The sequence below is a fragment of the Protopterus annectens genome, chromosome 3.part0 (assembly GCF_019279795.1).
Source record: "Protopterus annectens isolate FY-2018-M chromosome 3.part0, PAN1.0, whole genome shotgun sequence".
Taxonomy (NCBI): Eukaryota; Metazoa; Chordata; order Ceratodontiformes; family Protopteridae; genus Protopterus; species Protopterus annectens.
The window spans coordinates 644,610,216-644,624,865 of record NC_056731.1 but is presented as its reverse complement, the minus strand read 5'-3'; the positions used below and the strand labels follow the sequence as shown (position 1 = coordinate 644,624,865).

Genomic DNA, 14,650 nt, shown 5'->3' with positions numbered 1-14,650 from the left:
TGAGGATATTTTCCTCTGTGCATCAGTGGGCCCTGAATCATCTGTCTTTGTCTCATTTCAGTCCTGCTTTTTTTGGACAAGGCTGTGAAAAAGCCTGCTGAACTCCCTGATTAGTCTCTGAAGAATACTTCCCCAATGGTTTCTTTAATAGACTTTCATATTACTTGCCATGGCTCAGACTGTGCTGATGCTGTAGTATTTGGGACTTAAGCCAGAAGGCATTTCTCAAGCTGTCCTTCTATTCATTCATACCTACCAGTACTCAGTTAATGATGTGTGAAATTCATCTAAGTTGGGCAGCAGTGTTGTCCTGGAGCTATGAGTTGCACTGAATTTTAAATGTAGGTAAAATCTTTTAAACTGAGCAAGTAGGCAAAATCTTTTAAACTGAGCAAGTAAAGTAGAGGTCAGGGAATGTTACTAAACTGTGTGCTGTGGTTTGAAATTGTGTAGGCACAGTTGAGAACAAAGCAACCAACACAGCTACTGCAGACATGGAGAGGAACACAGTGTGACTGGTAGTGAAGGTATGAATGAGTTAAGGAACAGCTATCTCTGATTATTCCAGCAGCATTTCAGGTCAGAGGCAGGCTTGTTAGAGCATTGTAGAAGGCCTGCAAAAAACAAACAAACAAAAAGCCCCCCACTTTTGACCATCATAGAGGGCATGTGATTCCACCCCTCTCCCCCAAAACAAAGCACCCTCCTACTTTTTTTTTTGAACCAGGCAGCACAGGGTTAAACAGTGTTGTTCCCTTGCAGGTCCCACCATCATTCCTACTAGGAGCCATATTTTTTGACTAAGACTTTAGAATTCTTAACTGAGATAACTGAATGTGAGAGTCCATTTCATTGTGTTTGCCCCATCTTTGGAACTGTCACCAAGGACCAGTGGTTTCTGGAACTAGCATCATATGGTCATGCCTTGGAACTCTTTTGTTCATTCCATTCAGGAGCTATCTTATAAGACCAGTCAGTTTCTATGTAACGTGTGGAAAAGGCCCAGATAGAACCTGTCCATCTTTTGCAAAGAGAAAATGATTTGTCTCCAGTGTCTGCCTGATTTCAAAAATGGAGGTTCCACCCAGTCTTTAATCGCAGTACCTTTTGCAGGCACATCTAGTATGTTAGGTTCCACTAATGTTTCCATATTTGGATCACACTTCTGATTTAAGTGCAAGTCCTACATGGTGTTATTGGACTTGATGGGTGTCTTCTGGCACATCATTTTGTGGAAGAGTAACAGAAGATTCCTTAGATTTGCTTTGAGTCAGTAGTGTTTCGTACAGGGTGCTACCATTTTTCATCTGATAACAGAGTGCCTACCAGTGCCATGGCAGTCTTTGTTGAGGTCTTGCTGGAAGAATGGTCTTTTGGTGTTCTGGATGATAGGTTGGTGGCTCTACTAAAAGAATCCTGTTGTAGTTGCAGAATATGGTATTCACATATACTGAGGGCAGTCCTCTTCATTTCTTTCATATAGGATTGCCTTTATTGGGATGAAGCTGGCTACTGTTTTGTTCATTCCTACCCATGGAGTGTGTCTAGAAAAGGACAGTCATGACAATAAGGGGTGAGAATAGATAGAACCGTCAGGCTGAAATCCTTCTGCATCTATTAGGTCTCATTGCAGCCACAGTCTTCACTGTTTTGTTCCTCCAGCTTTATATCAGGGTACTTCAGTATATGGTGAAGCATCAGTTTGTGCAATATGAGCACACCGCCATGTATTTCCTTTTGATGTTAGATCTGTAGTACTGGACTTGAGTGGTGGATGATTGTCTTTTCTCTTTGTGGGTTTGCCGTACTTGTTACCACGCCCATCATGATTTTTGATGTCAGATGCTTCACTGGTATTTTGAGGGCCTCCTGAGAGTTTGTTCTGTTTCATGCTAGCAAGGCTTTCAGGAGAAGGGGTTACACCCACCTGTGCTTAAGCTTAACAAAGGTTCTGCTTGCTCGCCAAGTTTTGGAATTCAAGTTGAGACTTGAGAATTTAGCCCTTCTAGCCCCAGTCTGACAAGCAAGAATCGATCTGGTGTATGGACTGGCAAGGTAACATGCACTTAGCTCCTGTGTCAAGAAGTGATGCGACTCTGACAGTTGACCATTTACTCTTGGATATCAATCTTAACAGCCATTCACATTGTGGGAAAGTGAATGCGGTGGGAGACTGCCTCAGCCACAGTTTGAGTTCTGTTTTAGAGTTGTGGGTTTGATGGAGAGAGTGCCTACTTTTTTTCAACTTTGGCTGACATTATGTTAGAGAATAGGTGTTTTTTATCGCAAACTGCATTTAAAAGCATTCTTTTCTAAAAAAACATGTAGATAATGTGAATTGTAATGTAGCGTGTAGTGTGGATGATGATGAAGAACCAATGTTGGATTTGTCTCTGCATGAACATGAATTTGTGGATATTTTCATGGATGAATTTGAAAATAACAGGGATGATATTGGTGGTGTTTTTTCATATAGAATAGGCTATGGGAAATTACCTATTCCTAAGGTCCCTTATGTTAGCCCTTTTAACCTGCCTAGGACAGTTTCAGCTATAACAAATTTTGAGAAGGTGTTATACAAACAAGCGCAAGTGGAATACAAAAAGTTTTTGATAGTTACAAGCCTCATAATTTGAAAAGGCGGGAACAGAATGCATTGAGGCAGTTACGAAGTTTGAACAGAGATTGTTTTTTCACAAGCAGACAAGGGGGGGTAATTGGGTAATAATGTCTAGACTTGGATACAACAACATGGTGGAAGATTTATTACATGAAGATGGTGTTTATGAACAGTGCAGTCAAATGTTTTGGATGTGTACAATGATTTATTGCTGGATTTACTTGAAACGGGAGAGTGAGAGACTAGGATTTTTTTCCACCAATCTTCTTCTTCTTTCGGCTGCTCCCGTTAGGGGTCGCCACAGCAGATCAACTGTTTCCATTTCCTCCTGTCCTCTGCATCTTGCTCTGTCACACCAACCACCTGCATATCCTCTCTCACCACATCCATAAACCTTATCTTAGGCCTTCCTCTTTTCCTGTTATCTGGCAGCTTCATCCTTAGCATCTTTTTCCCAATATACTCTGCATCCCTCCTCAGCACATGTCCAAACCATCGTAATCTTGCCTCTCTGGCTTTGTCTCCAAACCTTCCAACCTGGGCTGACCCTCTAATATACTTATTCCTAATCCTGTCCATCCTCGTCACACCCAATGCAAATCTTAACATCTTCAACTCTGCCACGTCAAGCTCTGACTCCTGCCTTTTTGTCAGTGCCACTGTCTCCAACACGTTTAACATAGCTGGACTCACTACCGTCTTGTAGACCTTCCCTTTCACTCTTACTGGTACTCATCTGTCACAGATTACTCCTGACACTCTTCTCCACCCACTCCATCCTGCCTGCACTCTCTTCTTCACCTCTCTTCCACACTCACCATTACTCTGAACTGTTGATCCAAAGTACTTAAACTCATTCACCTTCGCCACCTCTACTCCCTGCATCCTCACCATTCCTCTATCCTTCCTCTCATTCACACACATATATTCTGTCTTAGTCCTGCTGACCTTCATTCCTCTTCTCTCTAGAGCATATCTCCACCTCTCCCGGGTCTCCTCCACCTGTTCCCTACTCTCACTACAGATCACAATGTCATCTGCAAACATCATAGTCCACGGGGACTCCTGTCTGATCTCGTCTGTCAACCTGTCCATCACCATTGCAAATAAGAAAGGGCTCAGAGCTGATCCTTGATGTAATCCCACCTCCACCTTAAACGCATCCGTCACTCCCACCGCAGACCTCACCGCTGTCACACTACCCTCGTACATATCTTTTACCACTCTTACATACTTCTCTGACACTCCCGACTTCCTCATACAATACCACAACTCCTCTCTAGGCACCCTGTCATATGCTTTCTCTAAATCCACAAAGACGCAATGAAACTCCTTCTGACCTTCTCTGTACTTCTCCATCAACACTCTAAGAGCAAGTAGTGCTCTTTCCTGGCATGAAACCATACTGCTGATCACTAATCATCACCTTCCTTCTTAACCTAGCTTCCACTACTCTTTCCCATAACTTCATGCTGTGACTGATCAGTTTAATCCCTCTGTAGTTACTACAGCTCTGCACATCACCCTTATTCTTAAAAATCGGTACCAAAACACTTTTTCTCCATTCCTCAGGCATCCTCTCACTTTCCAAGATTTCATTAAGCAATCTAGTTAAAAACTCCACTGCCATTTCACCTAAATGCTTCCATGCTTCCACAAGTATGTCATCTGGACCAACAGCCTTTCCGTTCTTCATCCTCTTCATAGCTATCCTTACATCCTCCTTGCTAATCCACTGCACTTCATGATTCACTATCCGCACATCATCCAGCCTTCTCTCCCTGTCATTCTCTTCATTCATCAACCCCCCAAAGTACTCTTTCCATCTGCTCAACACATTCTCCTCGCTTGTGAGTACGTTTCCCTCATTATCCTTTATCACCCTTACCTGCTGCACAGGATTTTTTCCCACAAATGATGTTAAAAAATTGCATATTAAACATCCCAGAATGGCTATGTTTTATGCCATTCCCAAAGTACACAAGGACTTGTTAAACCCTCCTGGAAGGCCCATAGTGTCAGGAGTAGGGGGTATCTCCAGAATATAGGTATTTTTCTGGATGCACAGCTAAAGGAGCATCTGAAGTGAGTCCCCTCACATATTAAGAATGGTAAAGGTATCAGATGCTATGGGAGGTAGAGAATGGCAGGATGAGTTTTTCTGGGTAACTGTTGATGTCAAGTCTTTGTATACTAACATATCTCATCGTTTGGGCCTAGAAGCAGTAGCTAGGTTACTGAGGGAAGGTCCTAGAACTAATTATATTTTACAGCTCTTGGAGTTTGCAATAACACATAACATTTTCAGGTTTGAAGATGCTTTCTACAAAAAACAGGTACAGCTATGTGGGCATCGTTTGCCCCATCATATGCCATAATTTTTATGTTTTTTTTTGAGGATAGTTATGTTTATAGGAGCACACATTTTGCGCAAAATGTTATAGTTTTCAAACGATATATTGATGATTTGTTTTTTGTGTGTAGAGGGGAAATCATTCTTTTTGAACAGTTTGTCGGAAGTGAATCAGAATCAGTATGATATCACATTATCTTACCAAACCCATAGCGATAAGATAAAATTCTTAGATGTGGAGTTTTTTGTTGATTAGAATAGATTAGTGTCTTTCAGACATTACAAGAAAACAGCAGCCAACCATTTTTTGAGTGCAGACAGTATGCATCCAGAACATTTGCTTAATTCTCTTCCTTTTGGAGAATTTAAGCACATTGGGGATAATGTTTTTGATAAGACCACATTAGATGAATTTAATGTTGTTAGATCCAAGTTGGCCAGTAGGGGGTATTCTAGACAGGTGTTAAAGGCTGAAGAAAGAGCCAGAAAACAAATTACCCCTTTGAGAACAGGGGGCAATAGGGCATGTTATGGGTATGAAGGTTTCAAAAAAGTGACTGAGGATGATATATTTTTTGTTAAACATTTTTCAGGAACATTAAAGGCATTGGTGCATAGGTTGTCGCCCATCATCCAGCAGGATGATGAAGTGGGTAATGCCTTTATTGGTAGAGTTATATTTTCACAGAGCAGATTTTACAATTTAAAATAATTACTTAATACTAGGGTCAGTTGCAGGGTGGAGGAAAATTTAAATGTAGTAGGCACTTTCAGATGTGGGAGGTGTAAGGTGTGTGACAAAGTTAGAAATATTTCAGGTAGTTTGATCAATGGAAAAAAGTTTACAGCTCTGGGATCCCATAGTTGTAGCAGCAATGGGGTTGTTTATGCCATTGGATGTGATTGTCAACCTGTAAAATGGTATGTAGGTCAAACCAGAAGAATGGTTAAAATAAGAATTATGGAGCATTTGGGGGATGTGAGGAATGCCAGACTAAACAAATCCAGTTGCCCAACATTTTCATGCTGTTCGTAATGGGAACACAAATAGTTTATTTTTCACTGTTTTAAACAAACCTTATGCGGTACAGGGAGTTGATTATGAGCGCATCCTTTTGAGAATGAAAAGTAGCTATATTATTAACTTTGGCACACTTTGGCCCACGGGCTTAATATGGAGTTAGATTTGCATGTATATGATGGGACATATTTTTTATAATTCTAAATGATGTATATGTATGTTTTTGCATTAGCGTTGAAAATATTTGGCAGTCACATTATCATATTATGTGAAGTGTATAAGGCAGTATTATTTGATGTTCATGCACTTTAAATCTTCCTGACTCGCTGAATAATCAGTTATTGTATAGTTTAATTGAATAATTGATGCAATGAAATGTATCTAAACTGCACCATTCTGGTGAGAAATTATTCCCTGGAAGGCTTTATGCCGAAGTACTAGGAGCACAGTAAAGTTGATGGTGACCGTTTCTCCAGTTGTCCGTGTGTATTTTGTATTGTTGGCGAGCTGGTTTGTGGTGAAGTGGTTTTGGAGTATTTTTGCTGGAGAGAGACCACATTCTTCACAGAAGAGTATGTAATAAACTTCAAAAACAAAAATAACGAAAGCAAACTGGAGCAGGAAAATAAAAAACAATTTATTTTGAGCGCTTTCGGAAAAAACAATGCTTCTCCTTCATCAGATAAACAAGATGTGAACTAAGGGGTGGTTTTATATCAAATCTCGTCATGATTAATTAATTAGACTGTCATGTGATACTAAAAATAAAGTTTCCATATATAAGCAAATACTAAAACATGTAAATGCAAAATAAATATAAACTAATAATGACCATATAACTTGTAAATACATAAACCCTGCAATGTAAATAAACATTAAAAACATTAAAACATTGTATGCAGCTATTATGGGGACTTACTAAAAATCATGAATTAAGAGAAAAAGAAAACAATAATGTATGTCTTAAAGTTATTAAAACTCAAGAAATATTAAGAAATATTAAATTTAATGACCAGCAACTATCTTTTCAAGGCTAAAAGTTTAAGGACACACTTAACAGAAATATTTTCGTTAAGACTTGGGAAGATATATGCTGCAGTTCTAATTTGCCAGCGTAATTCATCTATTTCTAAATTAATCTGCCATGGGCCACCTAACTCATCCTGTAAAACTTGTTGAAGTATAATAAATTTAAAATGATGTTCAGGAAAATCATGTATATGCCTAGCTAATGCATTAGCCAAGTCTTTTTTTTACCAATCGCATATTGGTGTTCATAAATGTGTTGTTTTATTTTTCTTTCTGTCTTGCCAATGTAGAACGCAGAACAGACCTGGCAACAAGCGGAGTAAACTACTCCTTTAGTGTTGCAAGTATATCTATTTTGAACTTTATAGATTTTGTCCCTAATTTTAAGCTGATAGGATGTATTTAAATATCTACATTGCTGGCAAGCACCGCATCTAATCATACCCACTTTCTTGTTGACTGTGGGTTTAGTTGATGAATACAGCAATGCTTTTAAATTTGAACCACGTCTGTAAGTGATTTTTGGTTGGTTTCCTAGCAGTTTATTTAAAGTGCTAGCTTCCTTGAGTAAAGCCCAATTTTTATTTAATATCTCTCTAATACCAACATGGTCTAAACTATATGTACATAAAAAACTAGTTGAATAACTTATAAGACCAATATCGGAAGAATTATGTTTGTTTCTAAAAGAAGGATGATAAACTGAATTATCACCATCTAATAAAGGCTTAAAATGTCCTGTTTGTCTTTTAATAGTAACTTCTGCAGAAATATTTAAAAGCAAAGACATGGGATATCCTCTGTTAGAAAACATTTTGACTAAAAGTTCACTTTCCTCCATATAATCTAATTCATCAGAAATCATTCTAGCTGCCCTAACCATTTGTCCCTTTACCACCGCTCTCTTTTGGTGGTAGGGGTGGCAGCTAGAAAAATGGAGGAAATAATTAGAATATGTAGGCTTCCTATAAATGGTGCTTTTAAACCTACTATTAAGAAAGTCCTTGTGTAAATGAATATCAAGAAAATTAATAGTGTCACTTTGTAAGTTAAATGTGAATTCTAGGAAGTTTGTTAAAGATGTAATATTATCAATAAACTCAGGGACAAGTTCACTGGGGCCATTCCATAAAAGAAACATGTCGTCCTGGTAACAAGTATACCAGGCGACATTTTCTTTAAACAATACATTGTTAAACAGTATTGTTTTTTCCCAGTGTGCCATGATACAATTGGCAAAACTTCCTCCACACTGAGACCCCATGGCTACTCCGCTTTTTTTGAGGTAAGTCTGTCCTTCAAACCAAATGAAATTATTTGTAAGAACAATTTCTAACAAGGTTTCAACAACATAAATTGTGTTATCACTAATTTGTCTTTGTGACATATATTCACAAATCCATTCCAAACCTAAATCTTGGGGAATGACTGTATATAAGTCCTTGACATCAATTGACAAGAACTTATAGTCATGATGGAATGGAATGGTACTAAGTTGTGTTAAAAAGCTCCAAGAATCTTTGCATATTTGAACCTCATGCTCTATTAAAGGTTTTAAAACACTATCTACATATTTGGCACACCCGTAGGTAACGGACCTACGTCCGTCAACAATCGTTTTATGAATTTTGGGTGTGCCAAAAAGAGAAGCAATTCTGGGGGCGGGCATAGTTAAGAAATTAAAAAGATCGATGTCAATAGCCCTATATAAGAAAAGTTCATCGAAAATAGAATTAATTCTTTTAAGGGCAGTATTGTATTCATTTAAACTAACAAGCTCATAAGATGAGGTGTCTAAATGCTTTCTCATGGACATAACATATATGTCATGATCCATGAAAACAAGTCCTCCCCCCTTATCGGGCTTCATAACCCTGATATTGCAATCTCTTAGAAGCCTAATAAAATCACGTTCATTGTCATTAGTATTTAAATTATGTTTCCTATGCTTTGTACTTAAAGCTCTAAAATCAATTTCACACATTTTTTCAAAAGAAAGGATGTTAGTGTGTAAAGGTCGATTAAACAAACTCGACACTGAATAAATTATTGACGCTGGAGTTTGCTCCCATTAACACATTAAGATTCAATTTACGAGTAAATAGTTTAAGATCAATAATAGTATTGACCAAATTCATATTAGTGTCCGGAACAAAGGTTAGACCTTTAGCTAAAAACTCAATAATGTCCTGGGGAATATTAATGTCTGTATAGTTATAAATATGAAAATCCCCTCGAACATTTGAAAAAATTTGTGGATTAAGGACATTAGGTCTTGTTATCTCCTGCGCTGGTTCCTCCTGTTCCGTGTTCTGCCTTGATTGTTGTATGTCCTCTGCTTCCTCGTAGGATTGGACTGGTTTGTGGGAAAAACCTGTTGATGGCTATTACTAGCCTGATTATTATTCACAGTGTCTGTATGTTGGAATTGAGCTTGGTTGCCTCCATTATTATTGTTAGAACTATTTTTTATCCGCTCACTCCTGCGGAGGGGAGAGGGTTGCCCAACAGGATTGCTGATCTGCGCATTAGCAGTATTAACCTCAACACCAATATTGTTAGAGCCAAGTTTGTTTATATTGTCAATGGCATAGTTAGTTTTAAAAACAGGTGGTGGAGGGGGAATAAGCTTTTTTACTAGCATACTGCTGAACATCTCTTTCAATTTTCTTCTTCTTGGTATTAATCATTTTTGAAATAGTAGCTTCAATGCTAGTGAAAATCCTTGTATATTCATACTTGTAACGAGGAAAATCTGCATTAGATTTTATTAAATGTTCTAAAATTTCAAGCTCACTTTTAAGCATTGACACTTCAGATTTATAAAAATTAATAAGTGCCTTAATAAAGTCAAACCCTTGTCTATTAAATAAATCCAAAAGTTCTAGATGGAAATCAGACCCTTCAACCACTCCTACAGGGTACCTCCATTGTCTAAGTCCTTTCGGAATAATGCCTTTTGCCAAACATTCATCAAAGTAAGAAATTTCAAGCTGTAGCTTCCTACAGCGAAATAATTTTTGGTCAAACTCATTAATATTATTCACAAGATTACTCACCGCCCATGGCGCTGAAGAAGCCGAATTTTGTAGGCAGGAGTTATTGTTGAAAAAGTCATCTTTACTTAAAAAGTTCCCAATAGAAGGCACAGTCACATTAGGCGTTTCCTGAGAAGTTCCTATAACATGTTGATTATCGTCCGGCTGGACGCTAGTTCTATGCTTAACCGAACTTGCCTCCGTTGTTGTAGGTTGTTTCAATTGGCTAATCTGGTTGGATTGGCTCTCTCCTTGAAGAGCCAGATTTAAATTGTTCGATATTTGTTGTTGAGAAGTCCCATTATGTAAGCTGCATACAGCATCTTTACCAACACCGCCTGTGTTGGAAATAGAAAAAAGGCCATCCATCCTCTGTGATAGACTATCCACCCGGACAATAAGCACATGAATAAGGGCCGTGAGATCCCCAACGGCGTTCGCCTCTCCGGTAATAGGATTTAAATGAGTAGAACCATTATTTGCAGGCTCATCTTGTGAGAAAAGAGAGCCTTGCGATCCCGCTCCTACTTGGTTCACCATGAAAACAAACAAAACCAAAAAACTATAATAAACTTCAAAAACAAAAATAACGAAAGCAAGCTGGAGCAGGAAAATAAAAAACAATTTATTTTGTGCGCTTTCGGAAAAAACAAGATGTGAACTAAGGGGTGGTTTTATATCAAATCTCGTCATGATTAATTAATTAGACTGTCATGTGATTCTAAAAATAAAGTTTCCATATATAGTTTTCCTCCCACATCCTAAAGACATGCTGTAGGTGGATTGGGCACTCTAAATTAACCCTAGGCGTGAGTGTGTGCGCCTTCTGTGAAAGGTTGGGTGCCGGGCAGGCAACTCGACACTGTAAAACTCCATTGCCAATCATGAGCGAACAGGCGATCCGCTGTAACCGGGAAAAGCCGAAGGAAGAAGAAGAATAAAATGTGTTTGCATCCAACATCTTTGTGTTTGGGATCAACAGCTGCATTATATTTTTAATAATGTATTGACCTTTACCCTGGCAATGCAGACATTCATCCCAGTGTAAGCCAGATTAATCCCACTCACTTTGCGTGACATCAGGCTCCCACTTTTAAGCCTCACTACTCATTTAGATCCCTTGATCATGCTGATCATCTGAATTTCTTGAAGGTCAGTGAGTCTAGTAGAAAGCCAACACCTATGCTTTGCTAAGTAGATATTTTTGGGCTAAGATGTATACTCACTCTGCATCTGCTGATCCTTTTTTTTTTTTTTTTGTCTCTGGTATGTATTTGACTTGGGTTTTAATTATTCCATTGTCAGAGCACATGTTTATTCCCTTTTGTTGCATCAGAACAATATGGATGTCAGAATGAAAGCCGAACAGAGGCTTATCAAGCAGTTTTGGAAAATAAATTTTACATATTCACCTAACTTCAGGCATCTTTTCATTTCCTTTGGACATGAACATCATGATTAATAGTTTTTTCTGTCCTTTGCTAAAACTGGATAATTTAACAAATTGATGTGTTGTAAGATATTTTTGTTTCCCTGTACATTATTTCTGGCCTTAAAATCTGAGTTGCAGATCTTAGGGGTCTCTATGCAGGATTTCACAAGGCATAGATGACATTGCCTGCCAGAAGTGGTCTGTTATTGTAAACTGGTCCTTTTGTCTTCCTATACCAGATTCCAGGGTAGGATAGTGCTTTAATTCCCTTGTACATTGTCTGCTCACATCTTCTCTGTGCTAGTTTTTCAGAAGTACAGGTAAAACTGACCAACTTTCTCCCTCCTTTCCTCCACTTAGGCCAAGCAAAATGTATTGGTGAGAATTACTGACACTGCAGTTTTCTTACATCAGATGACGTACTTTCCCCTTGGATAGTATTTTCAGAGGCCACTCCACTAGATGCACATGCAGCTGCTTCCAGTTTCATGAATTGTAGTGGTTTCAGACAGTAGTGCCCCATATCTGCTTAGACTTCATTTCACGCCTTCATCAATCTATAATATTTTAATGACGGTTCCAGAAGTCAGTCAGTCCTTTGGCTTTTTAAGTTTTTCAGCACTCAGCCTTCTAATCATTTGCTGTTTTTCATGTTTCTCTCTCCTGCTTACCTTTAAAAGAATTGGATATTGCTTGGGGTTCTAACAGCTTTTACACATTGCAGAGGGTTTCTCAAAGTGAGATATTATACCTTTCAGAGTGTCCTTTTGAAGATCAGCTAACGTAGAAAGTACTCGCCTGCTTTTTATGGTGGTATATTGCACAGCTGTACTATCTTTGAGGGAGAGGTCACTTAGGCAGTTAGGGTACTCACCCAAAAGTACACCATTTAGCAGGTGAGTTTTGATTCTGAGTAGCAAATTTGTGATGTGATATAGCACAAAAGATTCTCAAGTGCAAATTTGTGATGTATTTTGCAATTCAGCTTTTTATAGATGGTCTGTTATTTGTCATACATTTCAATAGTTTAATCATAAAGTTTCTCCCTTAAGAAAAGCCAGCAATGTTACCTGCTAGTGCTGGTTTTGTAAAAGGCTTGCAACAAAGTACATAAGCAAGGATATCAGAGCCAGACTTGTGCAGGACAGCCATTGGAAAAATCTGGCTTACTCAAATGGTGAGGAAGAAACCCATACATTTTGATTACTACATTAGTGACTTTTCCCATGAAGCTGTATTTCTGATGCTCGTTTTTGTGGAATATTGTAAATATGGAAGAAGTTCAAAGAGCTGAGGGTTTACAGAATGAAGAGGTTTCAGAATAGCTGCATACAGCCAATTTTAAAATCGTGGTAACTAAGACTTTCCTGTACAACTTTTCCTCATTTCTTTAATACTGTGATTAACTTTTTTTTTTTCCAGATAGCAAGTTTTGTTAACAAATCTGCGATGGATGTTTCAGTATTGCAAAGATCCCTAACAATCTTGGAATGCATGGTATTAAACAGCAATGATTTGTATCAGAAGGTTGCACAAGAGATAACAATTGGGCAACTGATAACTCATTTGCAAGGGTATGTACCTGTTAAATACTTTTACTTTTTGCAGATTTTTTTATATGAGAAATGTTAAAGTGTGCATTATTCAAGTGTGTCCTACAAAGAACAAAAAGTAAAAGCTGCAAAGACAATGGTAAGGATTGTCTGTTATGCATACATAACTACGTTGTAGCACTATACTTCAAAAATTTTACCTTCAGGTTTGGACCTGTATAACATCATTCATAATGTTGCCTGTCTGTCATTCTCTGAAGTAACAGTGAGATATTTAGTATTCTTGTCGTATTACTTGTTTTACTGAACATTGCAGTGTTCTTTGGAGATGCTTATTTCATAGCTCACACCAATGGAATAGCTGCAAATCATAGGTTAGTAGCTGTGTAAGGGCCATGCATATTGGTGTGTTTTGTAAATGTCAAGCACTGTAAGCCTCGATGACTGACCATCTATTCCATTTTATAGATGCCTTTGTTTACAATGAGTTAATATCATTTTAAATGGGTTTCATTTATGTGTTGTTGTAAAACATTGCTGAATTGTTCCATTACTGTGCGTTTCTTGCACACATTTTTTCCATTTTTGATATGGATAACTCACTTGCGCTATCTAGTAGGGTCCTCTCAAGATAAGACGGTTGAGATTACCTGACATTTAAGTAGACTACACAGTGATTCTCTTTGTGAAAATATGTTGGCATCATCTCTGTCAGCATTTCAGAGAAGCATACTTTCCTTTCGCTATGTATTTCAGTTTCTGTTTGAGATCCCCAAACATATAAAACTGATTTAGCATTTGATGACTCATGTCAGTGCTTTGAGAGTCTTGTGTCAGTAAGCCTAATCATTTTTTTTTTCTAATGCTACTCCAAAGACCTTTTTACAACACCATGTTTGTTTTTGTTTGAAAGGTACAGCGTATAGATCTAATATGCTACTACATGGTATCTTCGGGTTCATATCACGTTATTGAAAGCCGATAACGTCGAATGCCACAATATCGAACCCTATGCAGCAAAGGCTAAAAATAGCGAAGCTGCAGAACATAGAGTTCTTTAATCGGGAAAGAATTTGGTTGTCCATTTCTGTGGCTTCGCTATTTTTAGCACTGTGGTGGAAAGTTACAGTGGTTCAGGTAAGTGTGTGATTGTGTGGACATTAGGTTTAGGGAGCGGGTTAAGTGAGTTAGGGTTAGGGCGCGGGTAAGGTGAGTGTGCGATAGTGACGGACATTAGGGTTAGGGTTGGGTTAAGGTAAGTGGCTAGATAGTAGTGTTTGTATAGTTTAGTGTAGGGTTAAATGTATGATTTTAAGTGTAAGTGTGTGGATTGCTGTTTATTGGTGTGCCTGTGTTGTGTGAATGTGTTTTGGAATAGCAAATTTTTTTCCCTGGAAAAAAAATCGCTGTTCTGAATGTTCAATATTGTGTGCTTTAGATTATTTAGGTTTGATTAAATGGTGTTCAGTGTTTTCGGCTTTCGATGACGTGATATAAACGTGTACCTTCATAGCAGATTCACCAGCAATTCTGTCCGAAGACCCTTCAGAGCTAATCACGTATGTGTGTATAAGTAATAAAATGGAAAAAGTTAAGCACTACAC

General features: G+C 38.2%; 1 protein-coding gene across 4 annotated transcripts in view; it reads left to right on the top strand.

The window, feature by feature from the left end:
- ELMO1 (engulfment and cell motility 1) overlaps positions 1-14,650 on the top strand; it is a 3,030,107-nt gene that overhangs the window by 1,010,657 nt on the left and 2,004,800 nt on the right. For all 4 annotated transcript variants that reach the window (XM_044065043.1, XM_044065038.1, XM_044065039.1 and 1 more), the window contains one exon: positions 12,916-13,067. In XM_044065043.1, the coding sequence (XP_043920978.1) occupies positions 12,916-13,067 (152 nt within the window). The remainder of the gene's footprint in view (positions 1-12,915; positions 13,068-14,650) is intronic.